The following is a 19504-nucleotide window of genomic DNA, read 5'->3' as shown; positions in this document are numbered from 1 at the left end:
GCAATAAGCATGACTAGTTCAGTCAACAGCCTTCCTCATTATTGAGAGAAGACTTCCAGTGTATGACCTACTGTTGGTGGTCAGTGCACGTGACAGACACTAACAATAATCCAAGATCTGTAGGTGATTTCTGGAGCACAATTCATACTTCATTATTCAAAAAAGATGAAAAATGTACCAAACCCCACTCTAATCTATCTCTTAACTTGAGAAAAGACTTGACAGAAAACAAGTGAGAATAAAAATGAAAAGGTTACCCCTCAAATCTGTAAGAATCTGGAGAAAACATGAAAAGAATAGAGACCCTGACAAAAACTGTTACTAGTAAAAATTAGGTAAAGCATATAAGAGTTTAAAAATGTAATGCCCACTACTGGGCACATACCCAGAGAAAACCATAATTCAAAAAGACACATGCATCCCAATGTTCATTTCAGCACTATTTACAATAGCCAGGTCATGGAAGCAACCTAAATGCCCATCGACAGACGAATGGACAAAGAAGACTAATGGTACATATACACAATGGAATATTACTCAGCCATAAAAAGGAATGAAATCGAGTCATTTATAGAAATGTGGATGGACCTAGAGACTGTCATACAGAGTGAAGTAAGTCAGAAAGAGAAAACCAAATACTGTATATTAACGTATATATGTGGAATCTATAAAAATGGTACAGATGAACCAGTTTGAAAGGCAGAAATAGAGACACAGAGGTAAAGAACAAACATATGGACACCAAGGAGGGAAAGCGGGAGCAGGGGGAAGGGGGATGAATTGGGAGATTGGGATTGACATATATACACTAATATGTATAAAATGGATAACTAATAAGAACCCGCTGTATAAAAAAATAAATAAAATTCCAAAATTCCAAAAAAAAAAAAAAAAAAACCCAAAGAACTGTGAGTAATAATGAATCGCTGTAGTTTGAAACCACTAAAGCCAGGGATGGTTTGTTGCACAACAATAGATAACTTGAACAAGCTCTGTCCTGCTACATACAGGCCATACTGCTGTATCAATGTCCCCAGCCTAATGTCATCTGTAGACAGAAATGGGACTGGAGAACCGCAGTGTAGAACCCCTGAGTGCAAGGAGGTAGAGTGTGGAGCTCTGAACAGACAAGCCTCAGTTAGAATACTGGATCTGCCACTTACAAGCTGTGACCTTGAGCCAGCAACTTAGCCCTCTCCTATGTATGAGTCCAATTATATGACACTATTCTTTAAAAGGAACAGAATGCGACGGAGAAACTTTTCATCCCAAGTGGAACTAAGACAAGAAAGGAAAGAATTATTCAATTTTTTTCAGCTGTTCTGCCAGAAGCAGTCTATTTCTGACTTGGCCATTCTCTCAGAATATGATACAAAAATAGAAGAGTTGTGCCTGAATTACCCATTACAGAAACTAATGTCATATTTGAAGAAGATCTGAGAATTGGTTTGGGAACAATCTAACTTAAAGTCACTGTACTCTTGGAGTTACAGTAACATGTCATTTTGATTTCAAACATGTAACACAAAACACTAAGGCAGATTTATAAGCTGTTTTTCATGCATTTTTGTGGGAGAGAATTACATTGGTACAAACTATCATCAAACAGGCAGCAATTTTGCTAAACTCTTGGGCATTGGTATTTATGATATTCTAGGACAGAGGGCTTACTTTTCAAACAATTTACTTCAGTCTGAAATAAATTCATGACAGGCTATGTTTTTTGCACATAGAACATGTTAAGGTATAAAAGGGAATTACAGAAGGGAAAATCTGATCCTCAAAATTACATTAAAAATGAAAATTAAAATGTTTATTGACAAAAAATATATGCAATAAGTATGTATGTACACAGCTAATTAAGCACCTTTAAGTCACTTATGAAGAATAAACAGCATAAAACAAACGTTACGTTTATGGACAAATGGGGTCCTCTCAGCAAAGAAAATGTTCTCTGTTAGTAACAGCATGGGCGCATCTTACTTTGACTGATAGGTGTCTAAAATGTACCTCTGTCCTTGATGGAATGTCTTCAGTTTCTGCAATTTCAGAGCTAAAGGTGTATTCGGACTCATTGCTGCTGTGGGTGGAGTCTGTTCTCTTGTGTCCAGGCTTAGGCACATTCTGCCAGACAAATAAGCAGTTACAGTTAACACAACATAATTAAATAATTGAACTAGGCATAGTTAAGACAGCATCCACCTTAACTCGGTTCTAGTCCTCACCACTGACTTAATGTTCTCAGGCCCAAACGATCTGTTCCATGTTGTATTAACAAACTCTTACAAAAGGGTCACCTTCGGAGCTCCTCAAAGAAAGAGAAAGATGCACCAGGAGGGCATGACAAGCACAGTCACAAAACCAAATACTCAAACAAAAATCACCTGTGATTACTGGCAGAGACCGCTTTTTAAAGTTGTGAGTGGCTAGTCACACTGGGTGAAGCATAGGTATGATGCCTCAGCCTCTAAGGACTGCAACTGACTTCCAAGTTGCAATCAAATAAAACCTACCCCAAAGTTCATAGGATATATTTAATGATAGCATAATCATTTTACTGCACCATATTTGGGCATAAATGGTAAAAAAAAGAAAAAAAAAAGTCGGGGGAGAGGGGTTTCCTCTTAGGCGACTACAATTTCTGTTAGTTTTATGCCTGAAGCTGAATCTCTGGAGTCAGCAGTGGGAAGGATGAGTGTGCGGAAGAGGCAAGGAAGCTGCTCGAAGAATCTTGGCAAGATCCTTGGGTTATTTTTTATTTTTATTTTTTTTGCGGTACGCGGGCCTCTCACTGTTGTGGCCTCTCCCGTTGCGGAGCACAGGCTCCGGACGCACAGGCTCAGCGGCCATGGCTCACGGGTCCAGCCGCTCCGCGGCATGTGGGATCTTCCTGGACCAGGGCACGAACCCGTGTCCCCTGCATCGGCAGGCGGGCTCTCAACCACTGCGCCACCAGGGAAGCCCGATCCTTGGGTTATTAATTCAGGGAGTCCAGGTGACACTTTTATGGCATGTGGTACCTATGAACTAGTGTTCAGAAGGCTTGTGGGGAACAGAAAAGTTAAGCAATTGTAGTCCCTTCCTTTCTGTAGGAAAAGGGGTTAGATAATGACTTGAAGGAAGAAGGAATAAAAAGGCTGGGTTTGGGCCCCTCACTCCTAGGGTGCCCCCAGCAGAAGACATGGAAAGGTTCAGTGGCCTGGATTTTCTAGGGTTACGAATCCTGAGAGCTTCAGAAAGGCCTCCAAAAGCTTTGGGATCTGTCCAATTTCCTTTACTCCTTCCCAGGTGCAGGAAAAGAGCCAGAAGCCACGAAGAGCTTTTTGCCTCTTTCCTTCCAACATCCAGGTTTATAGAGAGCAGACCCATCTGTGCAACCACAGGGAAGCCAGCCCCCAGGGCAGTTGAAAGCCCCTCAGCCCAGCCGAACCTGTATGTTCTATGTTCATTAGTGTAATTTTCTTTTTTTGTGTGTGTGATATCTTTGTCTGGTTTTGGTATCAGTGTGATGCTGGCCTCACAGAAGGAGTTTGGAAACTGCTCCCTCTTCAATTTTTTGGAATAGTTTGAGAAGCATTAGGTGTTAGCTCTTCTTTAAATGTTTTTTGTTGGGAGTTTTTGACTGCTGATTCAAGTTCACTTCTGATATTTGATCTGTTCATATTTTCTATTTCTTCCTGATTCAGTATTGGGATATTGTATGTTTCTAGGAATTTGTCCATTTCTTCGAGGTTGTTCATTTTATTGGCATGTAATTGTAATACTCTCTTATGATACTGTGTATTTCTGTGGTGTTGCCTGTAACTGCTCATCTTTCATTTCTGATTTTATTTATTTGGGCTCTCTCTTTTTGTCTTGATGAGTGTAGCTAATAGTTTATCAATTTTGCTTATTTTTTTCAAAAGACAAGCTCTTAGTTTTGTTCATCTTTAAAACTGATTTTTAGTCTCTATTTCATTTCCACTCTGATCTTTTTTTTTTTCTCCTTCTACTAATGTTGGGCTTTGTTTGTACTTTTTCTAGTTCCTTTAGGTGTAAGGTTAGATTGTTTGAGATTTTTCTTGTTACCTGATGTAGCATGTATCGCCATTAAACTTCCCTCTTAGAACTGTTTTTGCTGCAGTCCATAGATTTTAATCATTTTGTTTCCACTTTCATTTGTCTCAGGGTATTTTAAAAATTTCTTCTTCGGTTTCTTCAGTGGCCTATTTGTTGTTTAGTAGTGTTTTGCTTAGCCTCCATGTGTTTGCTTTCTTAAGTTTTTTTTCTTGTAGTTGATTTCTAGTCTCATAGCATTGTGGTGGGAAAAGATGCTTGATATGATTTCAATCTTCTGGATGATCTGTCCTTTGATATAAGTGGGGTGTTAAAGTCCCCTACTATTATTGTGTCACTGTCAATCTCTTCCTTTATGTTTGTTAATATTTGCTGTATGTATTCAGGTGCTCCTATGTTGGGTGAATATATGTTTACAACTGTTATATTTTCTTGTTGGATTGATCCCTTTGTCATTATGTAATGTCCTTTTTTGTCTCTTGTTATAGTGTTTGTCTTAAAGTCTATTTTGTCTGACTATTGCTACCCCAGCTGTTTTTCAATTTCCATGGAATACATTTTTCCATCCCCTCACTCTCAGTCTGTGTGTCTTTAGAACTGAAGTCTCTCACAGGTGTAGGGGTGTGTGTGTGTGTGTGTGTGTGTGTGTGTGTGTGTGTGTGTATTTGTCTTGTTTCTATTATCCATTCTGCCACTCTATGTCTTTTGATTAGAGCACTTAGTCCATTTACACTGAAAGTAATTATTGATAGGTATGTACTTACTGCCATTTTGTTAGTTGTTTTCTGGTTGTTGTAGTTCTTTTTTGTTCCTTTCTTCTTTTGCTTTCTTCCCTTGTGATTTGATGACTTTCAAATCACACATATGTGTGTGTGTGTGTGTGTGTGTGTGTGTGTGTGTGTGTGTATCTATATGTTTGTGGTTACAATGAGGTTCATAAAACAACAATAAATGAGGTTCAATCACACATATATACATATACATACATATACAAACATATTTAATTATTTAAATATGATGATCAAACGCATTATAACAACCATGCATTCTTAGTCCCCTCCCCACCATTAGTGTTTTTGTCATCATATTTTACATCTTTTTGTTTTGTGTATCCCTTAACTACATACTGTGGATATAGGTTATTTTACTACTTTTTTGTCTTTTAGCCTTCCTACTAGATTTATATGTGATTGATCTACTACCAATACCATATGTATACCTTTATCAGTGAGAGTTTCCCTGTCTAGTTGTGGCCTTTTCTCTCCTGCCTAGAGAAGTCCTTTTAACATTTCTTGTTAAAAGGTTTAGTGGTCCTGAATTCTTTAGCTTTTGCTTGTTTTATCTTTTTACCTTCCCTTCAGATTGGAATGATAGCTTTGCTGGGTAGAGTATTCTTGGTTGTAGGTTTTTTCCTTTTATCGCTTTGAATATATCATGCCACTCCCTTCTGGTCTGCAAAGTTTCTGCTGAAAAGTCAGCTTACAGTCTCAAGGAAATTCTTTCTATGTAATTAGTTGCTTTTCTCTTGCTGCTTTTAAGATTCTCTCTTTAATTTTTACCATTTAAATTATAATGTGTCTTGGTGTTGACCTCTTTGGGTTGACCTTGTTTGGGACTCTCTTTGCTTCCTGAACCTGGATGTCTGTTTTCTTTCCCAGGTTAGCGAAGTTTTCAGCTATTATTTCTTCAAATAAGTTCTCTGCCCCTTTCTCTCTCTTCCCCTTCTGGGACCCCCTATGAGAATGTTATTATGCTTGATGTTGTCCCAGAGGCCTCTCTCAAACTATCCTCATTTTTAAAAATTCTTCTTTCTTTTAGCTGTTCTGAATTGTTGATTTCTACTACTCTGTCTTGCCGTTCACCAATCTTTTCCTCTGTATCATCTAACCTACTGTTGATTCCTTCTAGTGTATTTTAAAATTTCAGTTATTGTATTCCTTAACTCTGTTTGGTTCTTCTTTATATTTTTTCTTTGTTAAACTTATCACTATGTTCATTCATTCTTTTCCTGAGTGCACTGAACACCTTTATGATCATTACCTTGAACTCTTTATTGGGTAGATTGCTTATCTCCACTTTGTTTAGTTCTTCTTCTGGGGTTTTGTCTTGTTCCTTTGTTTGGAATATATTCCTCTATCTACTCGTGTTGCTTATTGTTTATTTCTGTGCATTAGGTAGGTTGTTTATGATTCCCAGTCTTGGAGAAGTGGCCTTATGAAGGAGACATCCTATGGGCCCCAGCAGCCCATCCTTTTAGTCACCAGATCTATATGCTCTATGGGTGCCCTTATGTGGGCTACATGGGCCCTTCTGTTGTGGTGGGGATCACTACTTGGATGCACTGGTACATTGGGATGGCCTTCGGCCTAGTTGGCTTCCAGGTCCTACCTAGTGCAACAACTGCCAGGTGGCTGGTGGGTGGGTTTGAGTTCTGGTGTGGCAGGCTGCATAGCCTGGGGTGTATCTCAAGGCTGGTCCCGGGTTACTGATGGATGGGTCAGTGACCAGGGTGGCTGGATGGGGAGCTCATAGGGCTGGTGCCAGCTCACTTGAGAGCAGGTAAACCTCTGGCCCTAATAGGCTAGAGGGAGGACTCCAAAATGAAACTTGTCTGCAGCAGTGTCCTCATGGTTGGAGCTCCCCAAAATGCCTGCAGCCAATGTCTATGTCCTCAGGGTGAGCTCCAGTGGCCTCACGCCCTCTGGAAGGCTCTCCAAGGTTAGCAAGTGGGTCTGAACCAGGCTCCCTTCAAATTACTGCTTCTGCACTGGGTCTTGGACATGTGAGATTTTGTATATGCCCTTTAAGAGTGGAGTCTCTGTTTCCCACAGCCCTGTGGCTCTCTTGTACACAAGCCCCACTGCCTTCAAGTCCAGATGCCTGGGGACTTGTTTTCCTGGTGCAGGAACCCCAGGCTGGGGAGCCCGATGTGGGGCTCAGACCCCTTGTGCCTTGGGGAGAACCTCTGCAACTGTGTTTATCTTCCTGTTTGTGGTTCATTTACATGGGGTGTGGGTCTTGACTATACCGTGTCTCAACCCCTCCTACCCATCTTGTTGAGGTTCCCTTTTATATCTTTAGTTTCATAAAATAGTTTCTGCTAGTCTTCAGGTCATTCTTATATACAGCTGCTCTGTAAATAGTTATAATCTTGGTGTGCCTGTGGGAGGAGGTGAGCTCAGGGTCTTCCTACTCTGCTGTCTTGGCCACTCCCCTCCAAATTACCTTGTGTTTTATAATAGATATTTCAGAGCATTTCTGGCCATCTGTGCCATTAAGTTACATTTAAGGTTGATAGTTGTAGGAACAAGATTGAGAGGGAACTCTTTGTTTCCTGATAGCAGGACAAGTAGAACAGGGAGGGTGTGCAGAACTATTAAAAGTTCAAAATGTACTTTGGCAGATGCAGAAGAGTCCTTGAAATAGATAAGACTATTACAAATAGAGGCTGAATTTTCTTTTTCTAGGACTATATCTTTGAAACTACAAAAATGATATAATACTTGATTATATAAATATTTGCTTTATAAGCAAATTTTACTTTAAGTCATTCAATACATAAAACAAAGCCCAGCTACACTGACTTTATACTATCTTATAATCCAGTCTTCAAAGTGTTTGACTTTACAAAATATTTATGAATAAAGTGATATGATTTCTGGGATGTGCTTTAAAACAATCCAATACATTGGATGGAGTGGGATGGAGGGTAGAATGGGGGGGGGTAGAAATGTGTTGACCATTTTGGATTGAGTGATGGGTACATGGAGTACAGGGGGGTTCATTCTACTTTTCTATCTAGTTTTGCATATGTTTCAAATTTTTATATTAAAAAAATCAAAAAGCATTTGACTCACAATCATCAAAGTCATCTCTTCCTTGAGGTCATCATATCGTTCTTCCAAGCGACTGAACTCATTCAGAAGGTTCTGATATCTCAGCCTTTCATCATTAAGATCGAGTTCCAGTTGTTTTGTTTCTTCTATTAACTTCTTTTCCATAGTCTCTGAAAGAAAGGAGAGGGAAAAGCATATCAAAGATGGCTCCACAGAATGCAAGAATACAAACATGGACACTGACTCCCAGTTTCTTTGGGAGGGGTTCTACTTTTAGCACCACTATGATCTATGAAGAGTATCTTAGTGGAGGTAGGGAAAGAGAAAATACCATGACCAAAGAATAATTTATTAATAACAACAACCATCATCTATTGCATTGTTCCATGAACAGAACTAGTTCATTCATTGGTTACAGCACATCCTTGATAAGCTTCCACAGTCATCATCTAGTAACTAGGTTATACATTTTTTATTCCAATAGTATTCTGTTTCAGGCTATTCATAAAATTCTTTTGCCCCAAAAGTCAGAGACATTCCTCAAGCCTCTGGGGGAACGGCGACTTCTCAGCGGACCCAGCTATACTGCTCTACAGAGTGTCTCCACTCATCTCAGTCCCCAGGTTCTGTCTTACGCTGTGAGCTCCCTTGTCCTATTACTCCCTCAATTCTAATCAGGTAAGATCCCCACACCTGGTCCTCTGTTGTTATCACTCTTATGTGCTGCTGGGGGACCTGACCTTTCCATTTACTCACCTCACTCTGCTCTTTCTGTTGCCAGGGGCTGGCACTTAGATAGGACATCATCTGGAGATCGGAGATTAGCCCTTGATTGCAGATCAAGCACAGTAAAAAAAGCCTTAAATCTCAGCTGTATGTTTTATCTCAATGAACTGACCCAGTCATATTTATAAACATTAAGCTTCCTATCACTATGGCCCATTTTACCCTCATATTTTGTGGCTATATCTTAATCTGCCCTGCCTGCTTCTATTGCTTCACCATTTCTTTCTTTGTCAGCTCCATGAGGGCAAGGGCTGCCAAGTGTCTTGTCACAACTGCCTCCCTGATGTCCAATACAGTGTTTCCCTACCCTAGGGCTTTAATAATTTGTAAATAAATGAATGAAAGAATTTCTTCTATCTATAACATTCTGTAAATTGCTTTTTATTCTCACAAGTTTGTGGAAGCCGCCCAAGGCTACCAACAAATTTTCCTTAGGCAAATCCACTGTTATTGTCTTTGTTCTTATCTTTCAGTATCAAATAACATTTTCTATTTTCCTACAAGAATTGTCATCATTCTGGATTTTTCCACTGCATTCTGCATCCTAGCCTCCTTTTTTCCATGTCTTCAATGACTGTTTCCTCCTTCCCTCTTAATTTTCTTTTCTGGCTCATTTTCTTCACCTTATCCCTTTTTATGGTTATCCTATAAGGCTTAATTCCAGATTTTCTTCTCTTTTCTATATAGTATTCCCTTTGATTGGGAGGAATGGGGCAGTATGGGGAAAACCACAGAGGGCTCTCTTTTATCTCAATTTGCTTTCACATCATCTCTATCTGGAGGCCCCAGCTGACATCCAAATTTTAATACTCAAACAACTGACCTCGTTAATTTGCCTCATAAACAGAGACTTGTTCCCCTCAATTTCCTCATTACTAATAACACATTATTGTTTTGATAACTCATCTCAAAACTTTAGAAAATGTTTAGAAACTTTAGAAAATTTTTACTCCTTTTTTGAATACCACATCAAAAATGATAATGATATATGATATATGATTCTTTTCATATAATATATTTTCACTCTAATCAAATCTCTTCCTTTCTATTTCTACCACCAATTACTATAGTTTAGATATAAATTTTCTTAGCTCATGTTTATATACTTGTGGATTTCTTGTAAATTATCACCATTTTAATTTATCTTACAAAGAGCAGATGAAATAAATGTCCACATCTAGTGTCTTTTTTTTTAAGGTGGCAAAAAGTGGTTGATCTTAGGAAAATAATATCCATTGGTTTAGCAAAATAAATAATATATACAGATACATATACTCATATACATATTAGCTCAAGAATAGGTCCTAAAACAACAGGACTCCTATAAGCCATAAATCATACATATAGATCAATTTTTTTTAAGTCACATATGATACTGACTAATATGAATTGATATTTGTACATAGGGAGACCAGATTTACAAGTTCACCAACTAATTCAACCAAATTTTTAGAATGCTTGACTCCATTTACTGATGATAGTCTAAGCAAAGTTGTAACTTATAAACCTTTGGTCTGAGGTTGGTTGGAGAGTGCAGTAGGTTGGGCCCACATAAGCCTTACCTGTCATCTCCTTAGCCTGCTCCACGATAAGGTGATTGAGGGCCTCTTTTTCCTGCTTCAGCAAAGTATTTTCTTCCTTCAGATTTGATACCAACTATAAAATGAAACAATAAACTGAGATGGCTGCCACAGACAGAGGCAGCCCGATACTGAATACAAAGACCACACATACAGCAGTAACTGGCAGTCACTCCTTACTTCCACATCTCACTGCCTCACTTCTTTGCCGAGTTATATCTGGTCATCCTTCAAACTTGTTTCTAGCATTACCCTCCAGAAAGCTTTCCCAGAAAGTCCCTCCAATTATATGTCTCTCCTTTGGGCTACTACGGGACTCTGAATATGCCTCTTTATAGCCCTTATAAATGATTTACTTTTACTTCCCTGATTGACTAGAAATTCGTGGAGGACAAAAATGATTTGCTGTTGTTGTTTTACTTTGTACCTTGAGCATTTAGCAATTGCCCGGCACCTAGTAAGCATTTGCGCTTGAAGCAACTATAATGCCTTTTCACACCAACAGCCTAACGCAACGTTCATGTGTACCCATGTTCAAGCAGAGAGATTATAGAGGTTAAGAAAAATATGAAAGGCCTTTTGGTTTTGGAAATTCACTGAAGACATTCTGAAGCTCCCTGCTCTCGGTCTTGAGAAAGAGAATCTCATTTTCATCTCCTTTCAAGAGTTTTGCAAGGTTGTAAACTTTTATTCCACATTTAAGCACTGACCTTACAACACTGTGAATATACTTAATGCCAAAAAACCTTTCACTTAAAACGAGTAGAATGGTAAATTTTATGTTACATATAAGCATATTTTACTACAATAAAAAAAACTACTGACCTTTAACTTTCTATTTCCTGGTTGGATAAGGAGTCTCAGGAAGCAAAAATCAAAACCAAAGGAAACTTTGCTAAGTTCATAATTTATACAATTCACCTTTGGAATAGAATGTGTGCTTGTTATAAGTGAAATTTGAATTCCTTTCTCTAAGCATAAGTTCAAGGGACGCTTAAAGCAACAGCTTTACTAATAAAGAGAAAGTGTCAGGAGTTCAGAGACAGAGAAAGCGGGCTCTCTGACTAAGGATCCCTGAAGGACAGGGAACTGAGGTGGCCGCACTGTTGCCACTGCAGAAGTCAGGCCAGAAGGCGTTCCTTCTGATGGTCCAGTGTCTTCCCTCTGTGCTGATAAGGTCTTAACGTCTGCCCTCAGTAGAAAGGCTGAGTTCTCTATGTGCTCTTGAGAGAGGCTGCTCTTTGTCAGGGGTATGCAACCAATCACCTGTGGTGCTTTTTCAAAACACATGTGCCTGGCCCACACTCCCAGGGCTTGGGTAGGTGTCTTTTTAAAAACTCCCCAGCATATTCTGAAATACACTCCTGGTTAAGAACCACAGTTCTGCTGGACCTTCTAGGCTCCTTGATCAGGCGAACTGGCAATGTAGCTTTCCTGACCACAAAGCTAGCTCTCACAGTGAAATTTTTTCATTCTTCCTCATTACCACACTCCATCTAAAAGAATTAATGGTAGTGCCTATAGCTATCCTTGTGACGGCAGCAGATAATAAAACGAAAGGAGAAATCTGAATATGTTCAGGTATACTATTCTATCAGACTAGAAAGGTATGGACTTGACTTTGAAAAGAAAACGAGAATACTCCTACCAAGCTTAATTCTCTATAGTTTCAGAGGAATTTGGAAAGCTTCCAGGGACTCAGGAAATGGGGAAGAAAAGAGAGAGAGAGAGAGAGCACAAGAAAGAAAGATCTTAAACCTCAACAGTATCCCATTGGATACATATTTGAATTCTGATAGAACAAGCTTGCTATGTCAAAGTAACATATTAATAGCACTGCTGTTTCCAGATACAGAGACCAGATCTGCTATAGGTATAGAAAGGATTATTTGATCAGGACCCTGAATACCATGGAAGGGTTGCAACTTTATTAGCTACACTATCCTACCTGAATTGTGTCTAAGCCCCTTCAAGGTTCTTACTGTATAAGCTGCTGTTAAGGTTCAGAAGTCAGTAAGGAAAAAGCATATTGGGATTCTTGCCATAGTTACAGCCATCAGTCAACTCTGTTTTCATTTAAAGATGGTAATACTAGTGGAATCTCTGAAAACCTATTACTTTTTTTACTTTTTCCAGTAAGCCTTATGTTGAGGTATTTTTACTTTGTTTAACCAATACATCTCCTTACTGCTTGAGAACCTTAGTGTTTTCTGTATTTAATAAAGTTTTGATATAAGTTAATACAAATTTGTAGTGTGAAAGCACTGGTCAATCTGTAAGCATTTTCGTTGTTGTTCTATCTGCAGAGCAGCTCTTGACTACGATCAGTGTACAGACATATGGATTTTTTTCCTGTTGGACTTCTCAAAATAGTCTTAATGCAGGTTTCCACAAAGATCCCTACTACCAGCTACTGACAGCTCATTGTGATTTACTTCTTAATCACCTTTAACCTGCTGAAGAAAAAAGAGTCTACCCTCCACACAGATCTATTCATTCAAAGAAAAAGGGTATATAGTAGGTTCTTGGCCATCACTTCTCTTCTTATAACACTGCTTTGCCTCTGTTCTTAGGAGAGTAAAAGGTTTTACTAAAAGACCTATAGGTAACTCATCCAGCATATGGAACAGCTGCTTGGGGGAAACACTAATAATGAACAGTAAACCAACTGAAACATGTGTTTACCTTCGATTGAAACCGATATTGAGCCACAAGGGCCAAGTCAAGATGACAGCACAACTCCTTTGTGGAAGGAGTAGATGGGGATATGAACATTAGCTCCTACCTGCTCAGTTTCTTGTTTGTATCTATCAGCACATTCTTCAATGGATTTTTTCTCACACTGAGTTTGTTCCAGGTCTTTCCGGAGCTTGGCAATTTCTTCCTGCAGACTGAGGACACGTCCAGTCGCAATCTTAGCTTCTTCCTCACTTAGCTGAAGACGTTCTAAGTCACTTCGTAGCTTCTCGGTCTCAGAGTTGTATATTCCTTCCAGATTGGTCAGTTTCTCCATGAGGCATTTGTAGTCTTTGTTCTTTAAACACACACATAAGTGACAAAAAGTAAATATACACACCACAAATGTACTTAGTGAGAAAACCATGCCTATTCATCATATTCATGCTATATCATCATAGTGCTGATATAGTATCTAACCAAAATTACTAATGACAATATTTAAAATAACACAATCAGCACCCTCTTAGTGATACAAAGAGAGAATAGGCACAATTATTTCTGTTTTACATGATGAGCAACATAGATGTGATTTTCTCATAGTCACAAGGTGAGTTCCCACAGTAAATTCTCTTTCTTGATTCTTAATCCAGGAATAGGAAAATCTATACTTGCTTTTGAAAACAAATCAGTATGCTACTGAAAGCCATGTGCCGGCTAGTGATGCATAAGAATGATAAAATGGCCTCAAAATCACAAGTTTCTTACAAATCCCTTTGTTTACCATCTGGAAACTCCTCACTCAGAAAACCTTTCTGATGAATCCTATTTCATTCTGTTTTCTGTTTTTCTTTGTCATCCTTAGTATTTATGTACTAGTAACTATCTTTATATCATTTGCATGTGCTAAAATATTACTTGGTAACTATCTCTAATAAATCAAACTTTTATCTCTGCAAATAGACTGCAGATTCCTCAGAAGCATGGACATTTTTCTGCTTCTTTTGCCACCTCAATACTAAACAACTCATCTGCAAAAGGAACAATACACTAAACACAAATGAATGACAATGATGAAAGAGTTTTGTAAAATATAAAGTACAATATGACTCTCAGTCCTAACAGTTTGGAGTGCTAGTAAACCTGTCTGTGCTCTCGAAAATAAGTTCCTGCCTTGGTCCTTGCAATTATAATCTTACCTACGAGCTTGTCACTATTTCCACGTTCATTAATGCCATTATTATTTTACCTTTTTTGCGAAGACTGAAAGATAAAGTCAAGAGGAGACAATGCTGAAGATGACCCCAGTGGATTTTGTTAGGCATGCTGCACTTTCAGGACTCCTGTTTAAAACACACCTGTTCATCAACTTTGCGCTGCAGCTGCATGATCTTGTTCTCCATGCCAATGTGGAGCTTCTTATAGCGCTCCACAGAGCGGGCCTCGATCTTGAGCTTCTTCAGCTCACGCTTGGCCATCATCCGCCGGAAGCAGCACTGAAGGTAGATGATGGCGTGCATACTCCTCTTGTAGTAGGTGCGAGCCAGCCAGCCCCGGACCCACTTCTGAATGATGACTGCTTTGTGCTCACGGAGTATCTGCAGAAGAGGGTAAGTGCAAGTAATGTCAGACCCTGGACTAGACTCAATGTTCAACTCTATCAACCTATGGATGTCAGGCTGAGAACCCACACATTACCTAAAGGGAAAGACATAAAAGTTGAAACAACAATGTATTATGTGGATTGTATTTATCACAAATATATGGAAGCACAAAATTATTTTAAAAGGTGATTGAAATGTAGTCTTTAAAAGGCAATTTGAGGGCTTCCCTAGTGGCGCAGTGGATAAGAATCTGCCTGCCAATGCGGGGGACACAGGTTTGATCCCAGGTCTGGGAAGATCCCACATGGTGCAGAGCAACTAAGCCTGCAAGCCACAACTACTGAAGCGCGTGCACCTAGAGCTCGTGCTCTGCAACAAGAGAAGCCACTGCAATGAGAAGTCCGCGCACCGCAACAAAGAGTAGCCCCCACTCGCTGCAACTAGAGAAAACCTGCATGCAGCAACGAAGACCCAACACAGCCAAAAATAAATAAATAAAATAAAAATAAATTTAAAAAAAACCTCAACTCATTTTATTAAAAAAGAGGAAATTTGAGAGACATATATAAAAATATGTATTATATCCACATGTCATATGTATGCTTACATGTATATGTATGATGATAAACAGAGTATACAGATAGAAGCTGTCTAAATAAAAGGCACCAGATTACTAAATAGAAAACTAGTCTACAAAGAAAGAAAAAATGCATTAGGTTTCTTATTGCTATATGATTTCTATAAGTAACAGGTGATCCTTTAGAAAATAAACAGAACTTGGTACCCTGTGAACTACGTGCTAGTAAAATAAGAGATTTACCCACTACCCTTACTGCTGATACCATGTCACTGTGCTTTAGCTCTCTGCTTGAGGACATGGGGTATGGCCAGTAAGCAGGCTGTAGAAGACGACACTTGGGGTACTGCAAAGTTTATTACTGATTTATTGATTTTTTCCCCAGCAACAAAAAAATGACACTCTTGTTTGCCATATTTGAGGAATACCATTCTAGTGAGGATTTCCCATTGCTATTATAAATGCAGCACAAATCCATTTATGGGATTCAAAGGTAGTAGGGAGAGAACTTTAAAAGGAAAGCTAAGAAGATAAAGTGAAGTAAACAAATCTTAATTTTATATTGTATTTTCTTAAAACAACAAAAAAGATATTCCCCTAAACTTATAAATAACTTATAACAATAAGACTGCCTTGCATTTCCCTGGTGGCACAGTGGTTAAGAATCTGCCTGCCAATGAGGGGGACATGGGTTTGATTTCTGGTCTGGTAAGATCCCACATGCTGCGGAGCATCTAAGACTGTGTGCCACAACTACTGACCCTGTGCTCTAGAGCCCTCAGGCCACAACTACTGAGCCCACGTGCCACAGCTACTGAAGCCCGCGTGCCACAACTCTACTGAAGCCCACTTGCCTAGAGCCCGTGCACCACAATGAAGAGTAGCTCCCACTCGCCGCAACTAGAGAAAGCCCTCAGGCAGCAACGAAGACCCAATGTAGCCAAAAAAAATAATAATAATAAAAATAATTTTTTAAAAATAAGATTGCCTTATGAGATGAATTTCTTGTCACTAATGACCATCAAGCAGAGATTGTGTAAACAATTTCCAGGAATGATGGGGAAGAAGTTCTTAAATTTTAAGAACGGTTGAACTAGCAAAACTTTGATGTCCTTTCAAGTCTATGACATTATAAAATAAGTCTTGTGTGATATAAATGTTTAAATGTATGCACTTGATTAAGTACTTATTAGTGATTATTATAAATGGATATTTTATGAAACTTTTTAAATGTAAAAAATCTCTGAAACCATCTATTCAGATAGGTAGCAGTTTAGTAAGATCATTAAAAGAACAGTTCCTATTTTTAGGTTATGTAGCTGAGAAAAACAATGAAAAACATATGCCATCCTAGAGGATACAATTAAGAAATAAGTGGTTGTGTTTAAAGCCAACAAATACAAAATAAACATAGGTGTTTAGGAGACCTTTATAGTATCTTCAGCCAACTCAAGGCTGTCCCTTTGGGATGTTTTCCTAATGCTAAGAGAGCCTTCAGTTCCCACTAAGTGCAGTCACTGTGCGTCATGCCACAGTGAGGCAGGGCATCCTGAGCTCTCACTCAACAACACAACCCCAAGGGAGCTCCCTGTCTTATCTGGATGACTAGTGACAAACTGAATAAGACTCAGTGATGGCAAATTGAAGGCTTTCAGACTTTGAAACTCAAGCAGCACACAGTGGCAAAGGTATTAATGCCAATATTCCTGTTCCATTTCCTTCTCCCCGTGTAACTTCAGATACTGGTCCATTTCTCTAATTTCAGTCAAATGGAAACAGTATATAATTAGTGCTTCCGTTCTCAATCTCATTTCCATCGGTGAGTCAGAGACATTAAATAACACTTGCTCTCACTTTAAGACCCCCAAAGCTTGGGGGAAGCTTGGATTGGAATCACAGCTAGAAGGATCACTAAGGCGGTACTACTGGCCTACACATGAGCCTGTCTCTAACCTGCCTCCCCTACTATGTCCAGTCACACTGGGAGCTAAGCTAGCTAGAGACTGCTACTGCTAAACCAATGGCCTCACACTCCAGTTCAGATGTTCCTGAGGAGAGTAGTGAGGAAAACAGGAGGGTAACTGGTTTGGTATATCTAAAAGGTCAAGTTTAGTAAAGCTTTTCCCTCCCTTGAAAGCTCATGCTTGAAGAGAAAGAACATCTGACTATAAAGCAGGCGTGGGCAGAAAGACCTGGAGTAGCTGTCTTCAAATTTTCTTCAAAACACAGCTATTAAATATGCTCATTCAAGCCTCATTTTCCATTTTTCTTTGTTATATAAAATTAATTCAAAATAAGAAAATAAAATAAAGACATGAATAGGGCCTAGGGCACACCCACATAATCACTGCCTGTAATTAGAGCAATGTCCTTCACATCACTCTACTGACAGAGTGATGCCCAGAGAGCTCCAAGATCCAGACTGTATTTTTGGCTTATAGGACTATGTTCTAAAGAACAGACTCAAAACCTTGCCGAAATGAAAGAGGAAAAACTTTCATCGACTAGATCATATACTGTTAGAGGTGATGACTAAGACTAATCTGGTGATCCACTATCTATAGCCATGATGACTGTTGCTAGACATAAAGATTATTTGTCAAAAATTTCTAGAGCATCGTACTCCAGTCAATACAACTTTGACCACATTGATGTTATATTTGATTTCACTTTTGCCATGGTAAATTGTTCCAAGGTTGTTTCATTCTTAATCTGTTCATCTGCCATATATTGGGTCGGCCAAAAAGTTCGTTCGGGTTTTCTATACGATGTTACAGAAAAACCCGAACGAACTTTTTGGCCTAAGCAATATTTTTACCTATTCAAAGCTCACCATAGTCAGCTGAATAAAGGCCCCCAATACTAAGAATCTGTAAATATTACCTTATTTGGGAAAAGGGCCTTTGCAGATGTGATTAAGATAAGGATCTTGAGATGGAGAGATTACCCTGGATTATCTGGGTGGGCCCTAAATCCATCACAAGTGTTCTCTCAAGAGACAGACAAAAGAAGTGAAATTAGACACAGAGAGAAGATGATGTGAAGATGGAATCAGAGACTGGAGTGATATGGCCACAATTATTAGGAATACTGGTGGCCACCAGCACTAGAAGAGGCAGGGAATGGGTTCTCCCCCATAGCTTCTCGAGGGAGGGCAGCCCTGCTGACACCTTAATTTCACAGTTCCTGCCTCCAAAACTGTGAGAAAATAAACTTCTGTTGTTTTAAGCTACCAAGTTGGTGGTAATTTATGATTATGACAGCAGCCACAGGAAACTAATATACTCACTGTTTGTTCAAATTACATAGACAGGGGAAGAAAAAAGTAAATTTTCTTTTTCAACATCATGTTAATAAATATATGTGGCTTATTTAATATTTAAAAATGTATTTCAATTGCTGGTTGTCTCCATATGACTCCTACATCCATAGGAGCCCCTGTGGCACTTTGTACAGACATGGAATTTGATTAACGTTAATGGAATGAATAAACAAAGTTGAAAACAAGGCCTCACCTTGCGATACCTATTTCTGGCCAAGTAGCCTCGCAGGTAAGACTGAAGGATGATCGTGGCAGTCCGCCTGATCTTGTACCTCCGGCGGATTACATACATGCGCCAATACTTCTGAATGATGGTTGCTGCCTTGGTTCTGCGCAGGAACTTAGCATAACTGGCCAGAGAAAGAGTGGTGCGTAGTCAGTAATCAGAAAGACCCAGGAATACATTTTGTAGAGGCCGAAAGCACCAATATCTTTGGCATAATAAGTAGTACCTCCATTGTATTATTCTAATAACATACATGTTAAATCAACATTTATATTTCTTATATTTGTATAGTTATTTAATGATCCCCCAAATATCTGTGCATCCATTATCTCATTTGAGCCTTACCTAACCCTAAAAAGTGGAATGTCCCATATTACTTGATTTTACAATACAGAAAGTGAAGGTCATAAAGGTTTATTCCTTCTAGGACTGTGCTCATTACCCCAGACTATGTCCCTTTTACATAGTAGACCAGCTTACACAGTAATCCTGTACTTACTTATCACCAGCTTTCTTAGCTCTATCCATTGCTAATGCACGATGTTTTTCCTTAACCTATCCATTTGGGCACAAGTTCTTTACCATTAACTCATATCCTTTGATATCTCTAAATTAAAATTATCATAATATGTAATCACACGTAAGTGTAACTCTCTTCTACACCTTCTCAGCTAACTGCTCCCCAAAACTCCTCAACAGAGTCATTATTAACTAGTTATATTCATGACTGCTCTAATTTACAGACACTGAGGACATGAGTAGGCAGTAATTTGTAATTTTTTTTTGAGGTTCAATCTGAATCATTCTTAAAGGTGAGTGAAATTTTATTCTATTTAACTGT

At 38.9% G+C, this 19504-nt stretch overlaps 1 protein-coding gene across 1 annotated transcript in view; it reads right to left on the bottom strand.

Moving 5' to 3' along the window:
• The window catches only part of MYO5A (myosin VA), a 201027-nt gene that overhangs the window by 46245 nt on the left and 135278 nt on the right, over positions 1-19504 (bottom strand). The window contains exons 20-25 of the mRNA XM_059056163.2: positions 18631-18787; positions 14293-14532; positions 13044-13292; positions 10241-10334; positions 7914-8062; positions 2011-2124 (exon numbers count right to left, since the gene is read on the bottom strand). Of these exons, the coding sequence (XP_058912146.1) occupies positions 2011-2124; positions 7914-8062; positions 10241-10334; positions 13044-13292; positions 14293-14532; positions 18631-18787 (1003 nt within the window). The remainder of the gene's footprint in view (positions 1-2010; positions 2125-7913; positions 8063-10240; positions 10335-13043; positions 13293-14292; positions 14533-18630; positions 18788-19504) is intronic.

The sequence above is a fragment of the Kogia breviceps genome, chromosome 3 (assembly GCF_026419965.1).
Source record: "Kogia breviceps isolate mKogBre1 chromosome 3, mKogBre1 haplotype 1, whole genome shotgun sequence".
Lineage (NCBI taxonomy): Eukaryota > Metazoa > Chordata > Mammalia > Artiodactyla > Physeteridae > Kogia > Kogia breviceps.
Note: the sequence above shows the minus strand (reverse complement) of the source record. Positions and strands in the feature narration are given on the sequence as shown.